Source organism: Macaca nemestrina, chromosome 10 (assembly GCF_043159975.1).
Source record: "Macaca nemestrina isolate mMacNem1 chromosome 10, mMacNem.hap1, whole genome shotgun sequence".
NCBI lineage: Eukaryota > Metazoa > Chordata > Mammalia > Primates > Cercopithecidae > Macaca > Macaca nemestrina.
This window is the reverse complement of record NC_092134.1, coordinates 133,655,214-133,670,023: the sequence shown is the minus strand read 5'-3', so window position 1 is coordinate 133,670,023 and position 14,810 is coordinate 133,655,214. Positions and strand designations below refer to the sequence as shown.

Sequence of the window (14,810 nt, the reverse complement as noted above, 5' to 3'; positions counted from 1 at the left end):
GCAGTGTGCACTCAGAGCTCACACCAAATTGCCATGGTGATAGCAACTGCTGGCTTTCGGGCCATGCCATACTCTGTTCACCCACACAGCTGGCACCCAGATCCTGCACTCGTGGCTGCAACACATTTCCCACTCATCTTTCTGGTTCTGGCCAAGGGAGTTCATCTTCTCTTGAGGTTATATTGTGAATTTCAGTTGGGAGTTTTTACAATGTGCATCCCCTGGCTGAGCTAGTTGGCTGAGTTCCACGAGGTTGTCTGTGAGGTGTAATAAGGAATAGCTTCCCTTGGTTCATGCTGGAGACTGGGAATACACACAGGCCTCTTCCTGCTGCTGCTGTTACTTTTATGTTCCTCACTGCTCTTTTAATTGGTTCCAGTGCTGGGAAGGGTTAAGGCCTTCCCCCATGGCATGGACTTTCAGGTTCCCCAGTGGGGGTTTGTATCCTGGAGCCAGTCTCTTCACCTCTCACACCCTGGGGGCTTACAGTTTTTCACCTAACTGACGGCGTGGGATGTAACCTGCTGCTTTTTTCAAAGAGTCTATGGATTCTTTCAGTTTTCCTGTTCAGTTCCTGCATTGCTTCTTGGAAAAATGTACACAGTGAGAATTTTTATTTTTATTTTTTAGATGGAGTCTCGCTCTGTCGCCCAGCCTGGAGTGCAGTGGCACGATCTTGGCTCAGTGCAACCTCTGCCTCCTGGGTTCAAGTGATTCTCCTACCTCTTGCCTCCCCAGTAGCTGGGATTATAGGCACCCGCCACCACACTTGGCTAATTTTCATATTTTTAGTAGAGACGAGGTTTTGCCATGTTGGTCAGGCTGGTCTCCATCTCCTGACCTCAGGTGATCCACCCACCTCGGCCTCCCGAAGTGCTGGGGTTAAAGGTGTGAGCCACCATGCCTGGCCCACAGTGAGAGTTTTTTACTCACCATTTTAAGTGAGTAAAAAACTTCCAAGTGGTAGAGTCATGCTAACACTGCCTCCAATCTGTCATCTAAAAAAAAAAAATCCTGTTTTTAAAAAATTTAGAATAATTTGATGAATAACACACAGCTTAAAACACATGTGAATCCACAATATGCACTTCCTCATAGATCTTTTAGATGGTCTGGCTACCCCACCTGGAGCATTCTGACACTCCTTTATATTTAGCATGTTTGATTTTGCCCATCTATCACTTAACATCTGGAAAAGTTTTGGTAGAGTAATATAAGCCTATTGTACAGATTCAGGAAGAACTTTTAGACATTATCTAAAACAATCTTCTTGTCTTTCAGTTTAGGAAATGCAGACGCAAATTGTTAATTGTCCTCCCAAAGCCACAAGGTTGTTACTGATAACTATCTTACTATGGTTTGAATGTGTTTCTTGCACGATTCAGGCCTTGCCAGTGTGGTAGTATTGAGAGAGGTGGGGCCTTTAAGAGATGGTTTGGCCTTGAAGGCTTCTCTCTTGAGGATGGTATTAAAACCTTTATAAAAGAGGCTACATGTAGCATTTGGCTGGCTTGTCCTTCTGCTTTCTGCCACGTGAGAATAGCCTTCCTCCACTACAGAGAGTGCAGCTCTCTCCTGACATCCAAACCTGCCAGTGCCTTGATCTTAGATTTCCCAGCTTCTGGAATGCTGAGAAATACATTTCTATTGCTTGTAATTTATCTGGTCTCAGGTATCCTGTTGCAGGTCAGCACAAACAGACTAATTCTAATGTACTGATTCAGGAAGAATTTTTTTCACATTACCTAAAATATTTTCCTCTCAGTTTAGGAGATTTAGGCACAAACTAACTGGCTTCTGCAAACCACATGGTGGTTAGTAATAGTTTTAAAAGTTTTTACTTCCAGTAAAATGTATAATTCCTCATGATCATAATGTACCAAATGTGCTATAAAATGTTACATCAAGTTCAGATACTATAAGAATGATCACTACTCTGTTCTTGGAGAAAGGAAGGGGCTAGATCCTATAATCTCTTCTCTTTTCACAAAGGCACAGAGAGGTTAAACTAAGTGACTCCCTAAAGGATGGGTAAGAAATGAGGATGCGTGTCCTTCCAAGTTATTATTATTCCGCATGCTCTGAAGGAACCACAGGGCTACACCATGCTATTGTAAGTTCTTGCCTTCTTTACACTGAAGTTACATGAGAAATGCAAACAGGTAAACGAAAAAGACCTGAGAAAGGCCAACTTTTTGATAACTGTTGAGACAGAGACTGCCTAAACCGAAAACACATGCTGTTTCCCCTCAGCCTGATTGATTTGGCATTCAGAGTACAAGCTCACAGCAGAGGGGCTGGGCCTGTCCAGTCAGGAACTGCAGCCAGAGACTTCCCCTGCTACTTGCTGGGAAAGAACATTAGGAATGCCTTTCAGTGCCTTGCTTCCTGAACGAGCTCACAGTAGCCAGGCGGCCCAGGGCAATCCCACCATATTTCACTCTCACCGCTGTAGGAATCCAGATGCAGCCCAAGTACAGCAGCACGAGGGACGTGCTGGATGATGATGGAGACACCACCATGAGCCTGCATTCTCAAGCCTCTGCCACAGCTCGGCGTCCAGAGCCCCGGCGCACAGGTACCCTGTCTCCTGGAGTCCAGATAGACCAGAGCCCTTGTGAAATGTGTGAGATGAGCTATCCCTCCTAGAAATTTGTACATTTAACTTCTATCTTATAACTTTATTTCCAATTCCTGTGACATAGTAGTGATGTTTTTTTTCCAGTTCTATTCAGTTCCATAATTCACACAGTTAGAGAAGGATTTTATTTCCTGGGCCACTCAGCCAATCTAAAGCTAAAATATGACTTCAGTTCTAGTGAAAAGGACTCACATGGTAATATACACAGGACTAGGTTCTAGGTCCTAACCCAGGTACGCCACTTTCCTTCTGTGTAACCTTGGATGAGTTATTTAAGTATCCTGGTAGCATCACACTCTTTATTTATAAAATATTAATGGCCACAAACATGTATAAAGGGCTCATTATGTGCTGGCAGTGTTTTAAATGCTTTAAGTATATTAATTCATGTTAATTTGAATTAATATTAAATAGAAGTAATAAAACTTCCTTTACAAGGTGGTTGTGAGTACCGAGAATGATAAATTATGTAAAATATTTGAGTGTCTGTCTGAACTGATGTAGACTGACACAAAATTGCTGAAAGGAACACTTGAGGAATTCTCAAGAAATGAAATGTTGAAAGGAATCCCACATTTTAGCTTTCATTCAGTGCCTGTATTTTAATATGTCCTTTCCCTCTGATTATATCATCGTTTTCTTCGCCTTTGTAAATTTGGATATACATTTAAAATATTTTAAAAAAAGATCCTGTTCCTTATTTCTTTATCGAATAACTTTTAGTTTTCCTTCCTTTCTCCTACTAAACCCTCCATTCACTTTCTATTTATTAAATGACTCTCCACCTGAGACCTACTAATATGGCTCTTTTTTTGTTGTTGTTGTTGTTTTTAAACTAAACTACCCAGTAAGCTGTTAAGGGACACTGGGGATTTCCAACCTCTTTGAAATGAAGCTAAGTGACAAAGTAGGGATGTCAGCTTCTGTAGCCACAGGATATGTGTAATAGGATACGAAGTGTTTTCCTCCAAAAATCTTAGGAAGAGTCCATTTGTAGGGCTGTGGTTTTGAGTAGCTTGTACATAACTTCATTTTCCACCTTTGACGGGAGCCAGAAGTCTCTCAAAGATTAGTGATCAGCATAATCAGGAACAGCATGTACAAATAAGTTCTGCTGAGGTTGAAGGGTGGAGAGGGACGTGGAGCAAGATAAAACACTAGCTGCAACATCTGGGAGCTTCTTTGTAAGAAATGAAAATTGAAACAGTGGGAGTAGAGATTACAAAGAATTGTGTTGGAGGAAATCATCTGGAAATAGTTATCTTACGCAACATATATGAGATCTCGTTTTCATCTTTTTATGGTAATACAAACATTCAGGGGAATGCCATCATAGAAGTATAATTATTTCTTAGATAAACATATCTGATATACCTTCGCTGATAAAAATAACAGCAGAAATCACTCAGAAATTTTTGGCAGTGTGGAGGATTCAGATTCAACATACTGATGTGACACCATTAAGAGCTGGCAACTTTTATTTTTTAGAATTAATACAAATCACATTCATTTAATTTCTAGACTTTTGTCAATAACAATTGACATAACAACTATGTTTGTGTTTACAAATGACAAACAAGATAGTAAAAATGCCAGACAATTAAGATAGTGAAAATGAAAGACAACAAGCTCATATATTTTTCACAAACTTATGTTTGGGGTCATGTTATCCTAGTACTGAGGATATAATGTCCAATGTGATATGGTCCCTGTTCATAAGGAAATTGAAAGTCTAATACAATTCTCAACTGAGGAATAAGTATAATAAGGTGTTATGGCAGAAGCATGTACAGTACAGCCGAGAGCTTGGTTATGTCTACCTAATTAAGTAGAGGAGCTTAGGAAAGGCTTAACAGGAGGAGCGACTGTGGAATGGAGTTAATTTTAAGATCTTCCACATAATGTGGAATCAGGAGTGAGGATGTTTGAGAGGCTGGGGAACACTACAGACAGAGAAACATATGAAGGGAAAGTCATGAAGGTTTTCAGTAGCTTTGTATTTTTAGAGAACTATAAGCAATATGTATGGCATAGGTGTAGAGTTGGAGGAGGGAAACTTGGCAAGGGGGTAAGTCTGGCAAGTTAAGGAGGGATTTTCGGGCATGCTGCTCTATTTTAATTCTATTCAATATTTAAAATGAGGTCAATGCAGGATTTAGATAGGGAGAAACAGAATTTTGCATTTGGGGAAGACCTTCCAGGCTGCAATGGAAAGGATAGGTTGAAAGTATATGAAACTGGATGTGCCGATACCAAATTTTTTCACTAGTCGGGTACAAGAGTAAAAGAACCTGAACTGAGGCAGTATAGTAAAAACGAGGAAAAAGAATCAGATATGAAATATGTCGAGGCGATGGAGTTTAGATAATCAGTGATTGGTTACATGTGAGGAGACAAGGAAAGGGACCTCGGTGGTAGGTTGACTAGGTTCTGTCTGACGTAATGTGGATGGTACTGCTGTTTAACTGAGACAGAAACTATAGAAGGGACAGGAAAGGTGATGAATTGAGTTTGAGTTTAAGGGGTCTGTAGAAGGAGGGACTTGCATTTGGAGCTGTCCAAAGACACCTGTATATGCAGGATGTGGGTTAGGCTACACATATTTGTGGGAATTACTGGCATAGTAATTAAATAAATAAATAAAGTAGATGAGGTACCTAAGTCATTAAGTAAAATAAATGGATAGTAACTAAAATGTATGGGAGTGTGTGAGATCACTGAGGGAGGGAATGTAAAATGAAAAGATGAATGAACAGAAGAATAGAGTGTCAAGGAGAAAATCTGAGGGAATATCAGGACCTGAGGAGCAAGAAGAATGAAAGATTCCAAAAGGAGCTACTAGGGATGAACAGCAGAGAGTGGTAGAAGCAGGAATCTGGGAGAGAGACCTCAAGGGCATCAAGAGACAATAAAGTCAAGAGTAATGGAAAATCAGAATAATGGAAGAGACAATAAATTCGAGAGTATTGGAAAAGTCAGTGATGATGACTGTGAGTGTTAAAAACAACAAATAACAAATACTGCAGAGAGTTTAAGTAAAAGGAAGACTAAAAATGAGTATTTAACAGTTTATCAAAAAGGAAGAAAATATTTAGTTTTGATAGCAGTAGTTTAAAAAGGAACTGATGGTTACATAATAAAATGAACAATTACTTTGGTTAAATAATTTTAAAAAATTTAATAATAAATTCAAGTTCCTCTTTACCCTTGTTCGCATTAATTACAGTACTATTGCATTTCCCAGTGTCTTAGTTTTATTTCCTCAATTACAGCATAAATCTCTCATCACAGTCATGACATAAATCACTGTTAACTGATTCAAGAACTTTTTAAATCAAACCTACTCATGACAAGACATTATGGCATGTACTAGAGGAACCTGTTTTTCAGGTGCTTAGAGAAGTGGAAGGGATGCTCTAAATCAATAGTTGTAGTAAATGTCATTTAGTGCTGTTAAATCAGTGTTGGAGGCCACAGAAGCAATATAGGAATGAGTGAGTTACTGATTGAGTTTAGTTTTACAAGTTCCCGGAGGAAGTGACATGATCTGGACCCATGAGGCTAACGAGTATAATGGGATCCTATTAGGAGGAGCCTGATACAGCACACTAAGAAACTGACTAGGACAGAATGAGCTTTGGGAAATATTTCTTCCTATGGAAGAGAGGAAGTGTGATTAAATTTTGCTTTCAAAATTCATCTTGCTGGTAGAGTGGATATTTCGTAATGTAGAAGTGAAAAGTTGCAAGCTGCTGTCGTTCTATGATTCCAGATGCACTACCATGTACAAATATTGTTCTGAGATGTGTTGGGAGGATAGGAAGATGACTGAAAATGTCCAGCTCTGGAATCCGTCTGCTTGGGTAGCTCTGTTACTTACCAGTTGTGCAAACTTAGGCAACTTCAGTGACTCCTTGGTAATTGAATTTTTGCAAAGGTTGCTTCCAATGAAATAAAGTGTATCTAGAACACACTTATAGTTACTATTAGTAACTATTTCTTTCTCTCTGTTTTTCAATATTCTCCATTCAATCATTCTATATAAAGACATGAAGAAACACAATCCTGGGGAGTTACTAATAGTTCATTAGTAACTATTACTAATAGTAGCTGTGTGTTCCTGAATAAGCTGTCTAAACCCGCTAGGCCTCAGTTCCCTACCTGTAAAATGAGATAATAATATCTACCTTATAGGGGTTGTTTGTGAGGCTAGATGAGAACATTCATATAAGACATTTTTCTCAGTAACTCAAGAAATTTGAGAAATTATCATGAATGGTAATATTGTTTTTGAATTATATTTCAGTAAATAGTATCTGTTGATGGAGATATAAAATTGCATCACCTAAATTTTACTGAAGAGGAGAAATATAATTAAGTTTCTAAATACTGTGAATTGGAACCTCAATGATATTCTAGAAATAGCTCGTATGTTCTTAGATATATACTTTTTTCAAATAATAGGAAGGATAACACACATTTTCATTTAGAGAGTATGAAAATAGCAATATTTGAAATAGATTCATATGAGAAAAGAAACCTGCATTTACATGAACACAGAAAAGCAGACTCAACCCACGAACTCAGACTCCTATGAGGTTTCCCATGCACTACATGTGAGGATTAAGGAAACAGAGACATTTACATTTCAAAATACAAAGGGATCAAAAAGTGCTTCCTGAAATATTGTGTACATTGCCACCAGTTTTGCCCCCATGTCTCCGTGACTCCTGACTGGCTCACAGAAAAGTGTGCAAAGTATAGCGTTAAGCATAATGATTTAATCCTAGCTCTGCAACTAGTTTGTAATGTGCACATTATTTAAACTCTCGGTGTCTCCTCCAGCTTTTAAGACCTTTTGCATTCATAGGTATACTAATAGACTGTATATGGTAATGTCAGCTTAGTTTCTTGGGTGGAAAACAAAATTTTCTCTCTCTGATGCCTGATGAAGGGTAACTGGTTCAGTTTGACAACTCTCCACCCACAAAGTTTCATATAATTACACAGTAATTGGTATCCAAAATTTGACCCTAGCACAAAGGCCTTTTATACTATGGTTATACTAAGAGGATACAGGAAAGGTTTTTTTTTTCTATATATATCTTATTATTCTTAGGGATGTTTATATCATTCCTTGGCCTATCCACACCCCTTTCTAAGTATGCCTCAGGAGAGAGCAAAGGGGTTCTCTTCCAAAAAATAAAACCACAATAAAGCCAGGCCAAACTCAAGCGACCTCCCAGGCATCTTATTTTTGTGAAAATCTTTCTCGGGTTAGGGTGAGGGTGATCCCTGGAGAGAGACTTCAGTATGATTAGGAGCACTTGGAATAAAACTGAGAAACATTAGACTCATAGTTAGAAGAAAAACATCTAGAAGGAAAAATAGCATCAAAGAAAAAGAAAAAGTGAAACTTTCAACTTCATGGACTTTCCGTCATGGGAGCTTGGTTTCCTGGAAGATGAACTACCCAGGATTGTGTTTCTCCATGTCTTTACATAGAATGATTGGATGGAGAATATTGAAAAAGAGAGAGAGGAAGTGAGAGAGCAAGAGGGAGATGGGAAGAGAGAAGAAAAATTTCAAAATGGGAAAATTTGATCAGAGAAAGAGGATTTCTTAGAAGAGATTTTTAAAAACCTTTTAAAGCCTATTATATTTCTTTTATTTTTTCCGACCTAGAGGCAATCTTAGGAAGGATCCTGTATTTTTTTTCTTTTCATGAATATAGTTATCATTGAAAGATGTTCTAATTTCTAAAGTCCAGGCCATCACTTCACAGAAGGAATTTAAGTTCACTCTTTTTGGTCCTTTGGGCAGAAAAACAACACTTCCCATGTCCTCGATATTATGCAAGGGAAAGCAGATTTATTTCATTTCATTTCATTTCGTTTCATTTCATTTCATTTCATCACTACTTTTGAGAGAAGATCTTGCTCTGTCACCCAGGCTGGAGTAGAGTGGCACGATCACGACTCACTGCAGCCTTGACCTCCCTGGCTCAAGCAATCCTCCCACCTCAGCCTTCTGAGTAGCTGTGACTACAGGTGTGTGCCAACATGGCTGATGAATTTTAAAAACTTTTCTAGAGATGGGGTGGGGTCTCACTATGTTGCTATCTTTTGTAGAGATGGGATCTCACTATGTTGCTCAGGCTGGTCTCGAACTCCTGGCCCAAAGCAATCCTCCTGCTTTAGTTGGGAGGATTCCGAAGTGATGAGATTACAGGCCTAAGCCACCATGCCTGGCGGAAAACAGATTTATAAAGAGATAAATAAGTTAGTTGACTGTCATAGTTCTTCTTCTCCTTTACCTCTTATTTTTAATTTCAGCCAAATATTAATTATAAGAAGTAACAGGATTTTAAAAATTATTATGACTTTGAGATGTGTATTAATGTAACTATGTTTGATTAGGGATAGGTAGGCATATAACACAGATATTTGTATATAAAGGACCTATTCATTCATTTATTTAAATTTAATTGAGCTTATTTCAACTACTGCACTAGGAACTGGGTTACAATAATGGCTAAATAGATATTTTCCAAGAAAGAGCTTAATTTTTCCTGGAGTAAGACAGATATAAGCTAAATGAAATAACAAAGATATACAATGTATTTAATGGTAATAAGAGGTATGTGGAAAAATAAAATCACCATAGTGATGGGCTCACATAAGCACTTTTAACTGTGGAATCTAGAAATATCCATATGATTAACTTTCTTGGACTGTATGGAAGTTTACAAATACAGGGTTTTGGAGAGGATGATTCACCCAAACTATATTCTGCCTCTAATCTTTTTTTTTTTTTTTTATGTTCTGCTGATCTGAAATACTTTTATAGTCGATACCATGAGAAAACCATCCTTTTGCAGAAAAACCAAGACTAAATCACATAGCTCAGTTAACTGAAGGAAACAGGAGGAGGCAAATCTCCCTTAGATTTGTTCATGATATAATCTCACAAAAGTCAGTGTATAGAAACCACCATGGCTGGGAGATATATTTAGCTGAGCCTGTTTTCTGCTGACATAGATGTTGCTGAGAAGTCAATGGACTACAGAAAAACAAACAAACAAACAAACAAACAAACAAACAAACGAAAACCCTGTAAGCTTAACTTTGGAGAACCCACTTATCTCTTTAAAACTTAGTTTAAGTCATATTAATTTTTTATAATTTCATTTTTCAATTATTTAAACTGTCAAAGATTTACTCAGCCCTTATGTCCCAGGCACTACTTTCAGTAGTGGAAATACACTGGTGGACAAGATAGACAAGATCATTGTTTTAATGGAATGTTAAATGGAGAGAAAGGAGACAGGCAAAAAGAAACAAAAGTCATGAAAATATTACCTAGTACAGGGTGAGTGATATGCTAGAGATGGACTCATGGACCTCCTCCAAGGATGTACCATTGAAACTGAAATTAATGCAGAGGCAGAAGTGGGGCTGATACAAGGTACTTAGGGTCGAGCTTGATCAGATCAAGGATTAAACGGAAGGCCATTGTGAGTAGTACATGTGAATGAGAGGAAAATAGTTCAGAAAGGGATGAAAGAGCTAAGGAAGGTCTCAATAAGACTAATGTAGGATTTGATTTTAAGTGCAATAAAGCTTTTGAAGTTTTTAAGTAGGGAAGTAGCATAATAAAATTGCCATTTTCTTTTTTTTTTAAAAGGAACAATCTGTGAAAAGTGATTCGGATTTTATTCTAAATGTAATGAGAGCTATTTATAAAGGAGATGATTGCTAAGAAATAAGATTCACATTTAAAAATACATCAGTATGTCTACTCTGAGACTTTAACTTATTTTCCCTACTAGATTGTAAGTTCCAGAGGATAGTAATCATATTGTCTATTTCTATATTCTTCACTAGTTATCATTCCCCATTTGGAAATAATGTTTCATATAAATCTCTGTACGTGGTAGCTCATGCCTGTAATCCCAGCATTTTGGGAGGTGTCGTAAGAGGATCACTTGAGCTCAGGAGTTAGAGAACAGCCTGCAGCCTTGGCAACATGGTGAAACCTCATCTCCAACAAAAATATAGAAAAAAAAAAATTAGCCAGGCGTGGTGGCACGTGCCTGTAGTTCCAGCTACTCAGGAGCTGAGGTGGGAGGATTGCTTGAGCCTGGGAGGTGGAGGTTGCAGTGAGCCGAGATCACGCCACTGCACTCCAGCCTGGAAAATCTCTGTACCTGGAATGTTTTATGTATAGGACCTTGCTAGAAGGAAAAGAATTTTCTTTCAAAAAGCCCCTCTGAACTCTTTAATCTTTCTGTTTCAGAACGTGACTTGAATTCTCAGTGAAGTAGAACTAACGGGCTACAAAGAGATGAGAGTTTCTTTGAGGATTTCACTCTCTCTTTGTTCATTTTTATCACAATGCTAGATGCTAGCTGCACCTGAAAAATCTTCCCTGTCAGATACATTAGGTCATTCAGACTCAGCTAGGTGATCTCACTAGGTGAAGGGTCTACCCATGACTTACAGTAAAATCTCTGCAATTACTAGTCAAACTTACGAGAATGGAGGGCAAGGAAAGCCTGTTTGCCACAGTTTTAAAAATTATTTAACTGTTGCAAAAATAGTTTAGATTCATCTTTCAGAAATTGATGATCCTATTTCTTTATAATCTATTTTTGAAAAAATATAAATCAAATGAATGAACAAACAATATCCTTACAAAAGAGGGACTTTCAATGAATCAATTCCACAGAAAAACAGTAAAATTATTACTTCCCATTACTAACATGCAATTTGCCCTTTAGAAAAAGCATATACGGAACTTGGGGGGAGGGGGATGTTTTTCAAAAGTAACAGCAAATTGATTCCATCTTCCCCTGATTATGTAAAAAGTTGTCCCTTGGTAAGGTTCAGAGATTCTCAGACATTTTCATGACAGTCTTTCATAATTAGAATTTTGACAAGCAGAAGGTTGTACAACCAACCACATAAAGATAATGCATAGTGTGCTTCAGTGCAAAGTAAGACTTGAGAGGTGGATACAAATGGGTGGGGTTTGTGAGAAAATCTAGCTGTGATAAGTGAGGCTTGCACTGAGCCTTATGATGATGTTTCTGAGGACAGAAATCAAGTTATCCAGCCCCCGTTACTGTTGTCCAGCATAATTTGTTCCCGTGCAGAATCAACTCCTCTCCTTTACCTGTTATTGACTTAGATTCAAGAGGAAGAAAAAGCCAAACCCTGCTTTCTCTTCTGTTCCCTGCAGAGCACAGGGCTCCCTCTTCAACGTGGCGACCAGTGGCCCTGACCCTGCTGACTTTGTGCTTGGTGCTGCTGATAGGGCTGGCAGTCCTGGGGCTTTTGTGTAAGTCTGCGCTCTGACCTGGGGGAGGATCCTGGTTCCAAGGTTTGTCTAGGATGAGAAACACTTGTCATGGATTTGTTTTTTAAGCTTTAATTCTTTAGCCTTTGGAAAACTCAGTGTATCTTTTCTTAAATGTAGCTATTTAAATGGTGAATAATGGAAGAAGAATTAAAATATGACAATCAGTTGCCAACTAGAATTAAACATTCTGTTTGAGATAAGAAGGGTTTTGTCTGGTTGTTTATATGTCACTGTCTAAAAATATCATTTATTTTAAATAAATGCATGCTTCAGCCCTCTCCCATTCCACAAAAGACTAGGGTATCAGAGGTTTTGACTCTGAGAATACAGGGTTCGGTGGGCTAGTGCAGAATATACTACCCACAGGGCCGCGCATACCGTCAATACAAGGAGAGTAGGTAAACTCCTTCATCATCGTATATTTTAAAGGCCAGGAAGTTATACAGTCATTTTATAAAAACTTGTGAAAATCAAATCGGAAAAATGCATATCTAAAAATATTTAAATTTCAAACTAGTAAAAACAAGTTAAAAACCTTAAAAAAGAAAGTGGATGAATTTGCCTCAGTAGGTGAAGTCCCCACAGCAATGTTTCCTAAACAGCTGAAGAAGGTTATTCAAAGAAAAATGTTATATAGAAGAGCAGATTTTAATGTCAAAAACTGGATTTTACAGGAATTTTAAGACTTTTGTTTGTATCTTATATTTCAAAATTACAAATAATTTCTTATTGCCCCCTTTGATCCCCAAAGTTTTATTTCATTGTGATATAACTATTATTTTGCAACCACCATTATTCTTGGAAATACAGAGGAACTCTCATGATTCATGAGAGATTTCTATACTTAGATGTAGAGAGCTGAATTTCAAATCTGAATGTTGAAAATTTCTAGTAAAATGACATTAGGAATTTACTTGTTCTCAATGATCCTAATTGCAAACTATAAAATCATGGAAAAAATAATAACACTATTTCAATAACTGAATAAGTAACAATATATGGTATATTGTCAATACTCAATATAATAACCAACATATAAACAGATCGGTGGTTTTATGTTGAGTAACATTTGAGAGTATACATAAAAAGATTTATCAAGCAATAAATATAGGTTGAGAATTTATTCTTGAAGTTGGGAACTAATATTATAACTCCACATTTCTATTTATGTATTTATAAATAGATATAGATAAATTATTTAAATTATACATTTTTTTAGGCCAGGAATGGTGGCTCATACCTGTAATTCCAGCACTTTGGGAGGCTAAGGCAGGCGAATCGCTTGAGGTCAGAGTTGGAGACCAGCCTGGCCAACATGGTGAAACCTCGTCTCTACTGAAAATATAAAATTTAGCGTGGTGGTGGGCACCTATAATCCCAACTACTCAGGAGGTCAAGGCACGAGAATCACTTGAACCCAGGAGGCGGAGATTGCAGTGAGCCAAGATCACACCACTGCACTGCACTCCAGCCTGGGTGACAGAGTGAGACTCCATCTAAAAATATCTATCTATATATATATAGATATAATATATATATATATAGACTCCATCCAAAAAATATATATATTTTATATATAAATATATATAATACATATATTAAAATGTTATATATGTGTGTGTATATATATATAACATTGAGGTATGTCCTTTATATGCCAATTTTGCTGAATGTTTTAATCATAAAGGAATGCTGGATTTTTTCAAATGCTTTTTCTGCATCTATTGAGATGATCATATGATTTTTGTTTTTAATTCTGTTTATGTAATGTGTCATATTTATTGACTTGTGTATGTTAAACCATCCCTGCATCCCTGGGATAAAACCCACTTTATCATGGGGTATTATCTTTTTGATGTGCTGTCGGATTCAGTTAGCTAGTCTTTTTTTTTTTTTTTTTTGAGATGGAGTCTTAACACTGTTGCCCAGGCTGGAGTGCAGTGGCACAATCTCAGCTCAGTGCAACCTTCGCCTCCTGGGTTCAAGTGATTTTCCTGCCTCAGCCTCCCGAGTAGCTGGGATTACAGGCACCCACCACCACGCCTGGCTAATTTTGTGCTTTTAGTAGAGACAGGGTTTCTCCATGTTGGTTAGGCTGGTCTCGAACTCCCGACCTCAGGTGATCGACCTGCCTCAGTCTCCCAAAGTCCTGGGATTACAGGCATGAGCCACCGTACCAGGCCCTCAATTAGCTAGTCTTTTGTTGACGATTTTTGCATCAGTGTTCATCAGGGATATTGGTCTCTAGTTTCTTTTTTGTTCTGTGCTTTCCTGATTTTGGTATTACTGTGATACTGGCTTCATAGAATGATTTAGGGAAGATTCTCTTTTTCTATTTTTGGGAATAGTTTCAGTAATATTTGTACCAATTCTTCTTTGAATGTCTGATGGAATTCAGCTGTGAATCCATTTGTGTATAGACTTTTATTTGTTGGCAGTGTTTTTCTTACTGTTTCATTTTCACTACTTCTTACTGTTCTGTTCATAGTTTCTATTTATTCCTGGTTTAATCTAGGAGGGTTGTATATTTCCAGGAATTTGTCTATCCCCTCTGGACTTTGTTTATAGTAGCTTTGAGTGATCTTTTGTATTTGTGTGGCATCAGTTGGAATATCTCTCATTTCATTTGTAATTGAGGTTATTTGGATCTTCTCTCCTTTTCTTGATTAACCTTGCTAATGCTCTATGGATTTTTTTTTTGTTTTTTTTTTTTGAGACGGAGTCTCGCTCTGTCGCCCAGGCTGGAGTGCTGGAGTGCAGTGGGCGATCTCGGCTCACTGCAAGCTCCGCCTCCCGGGTTTACGCC

The 14,810-nt window shown here is 37.8% G+C and overlaps 1 protein-coding gene across 4 annotated transcripts in view; it reads left to right on the top strand.

The window, feature by feature from the left end:
* The first annotated feature begins 2,341 nt into the window (after window positions 1–2,341).
* LOC105499921 (C-type lectin domain family 1 member A) overlaps window positions 2,342–14,810 on the top strand; it is a 29,304-nt gene continuing 16,835 nt past the window's right edge. Inside the window, exons 1-2 of one of the 4 annotated variants that reach the window (XM_011772797.2) lie at window positions 2,342–2,578; window positions 11,885–11,983. In XM_011772797.2, coding sequence (XP_011771099.1) covers window positions 2,464–2,578; window positions 11,885–11,983 — 214 coding nt within the window. In that variant the 5' untranslated portion in view covers window positions 2,342–2,463. Of the gene's footprint in view, window positions 2,579–11,884; window positions 11,984–12,008; window positions 12,026–14,810 lie in introns of those variants that run through there. The other 3 variants (XM_011772798.2, XM_011772802.2, XM_011772801.2) reach the window with 3 other exon arrangements.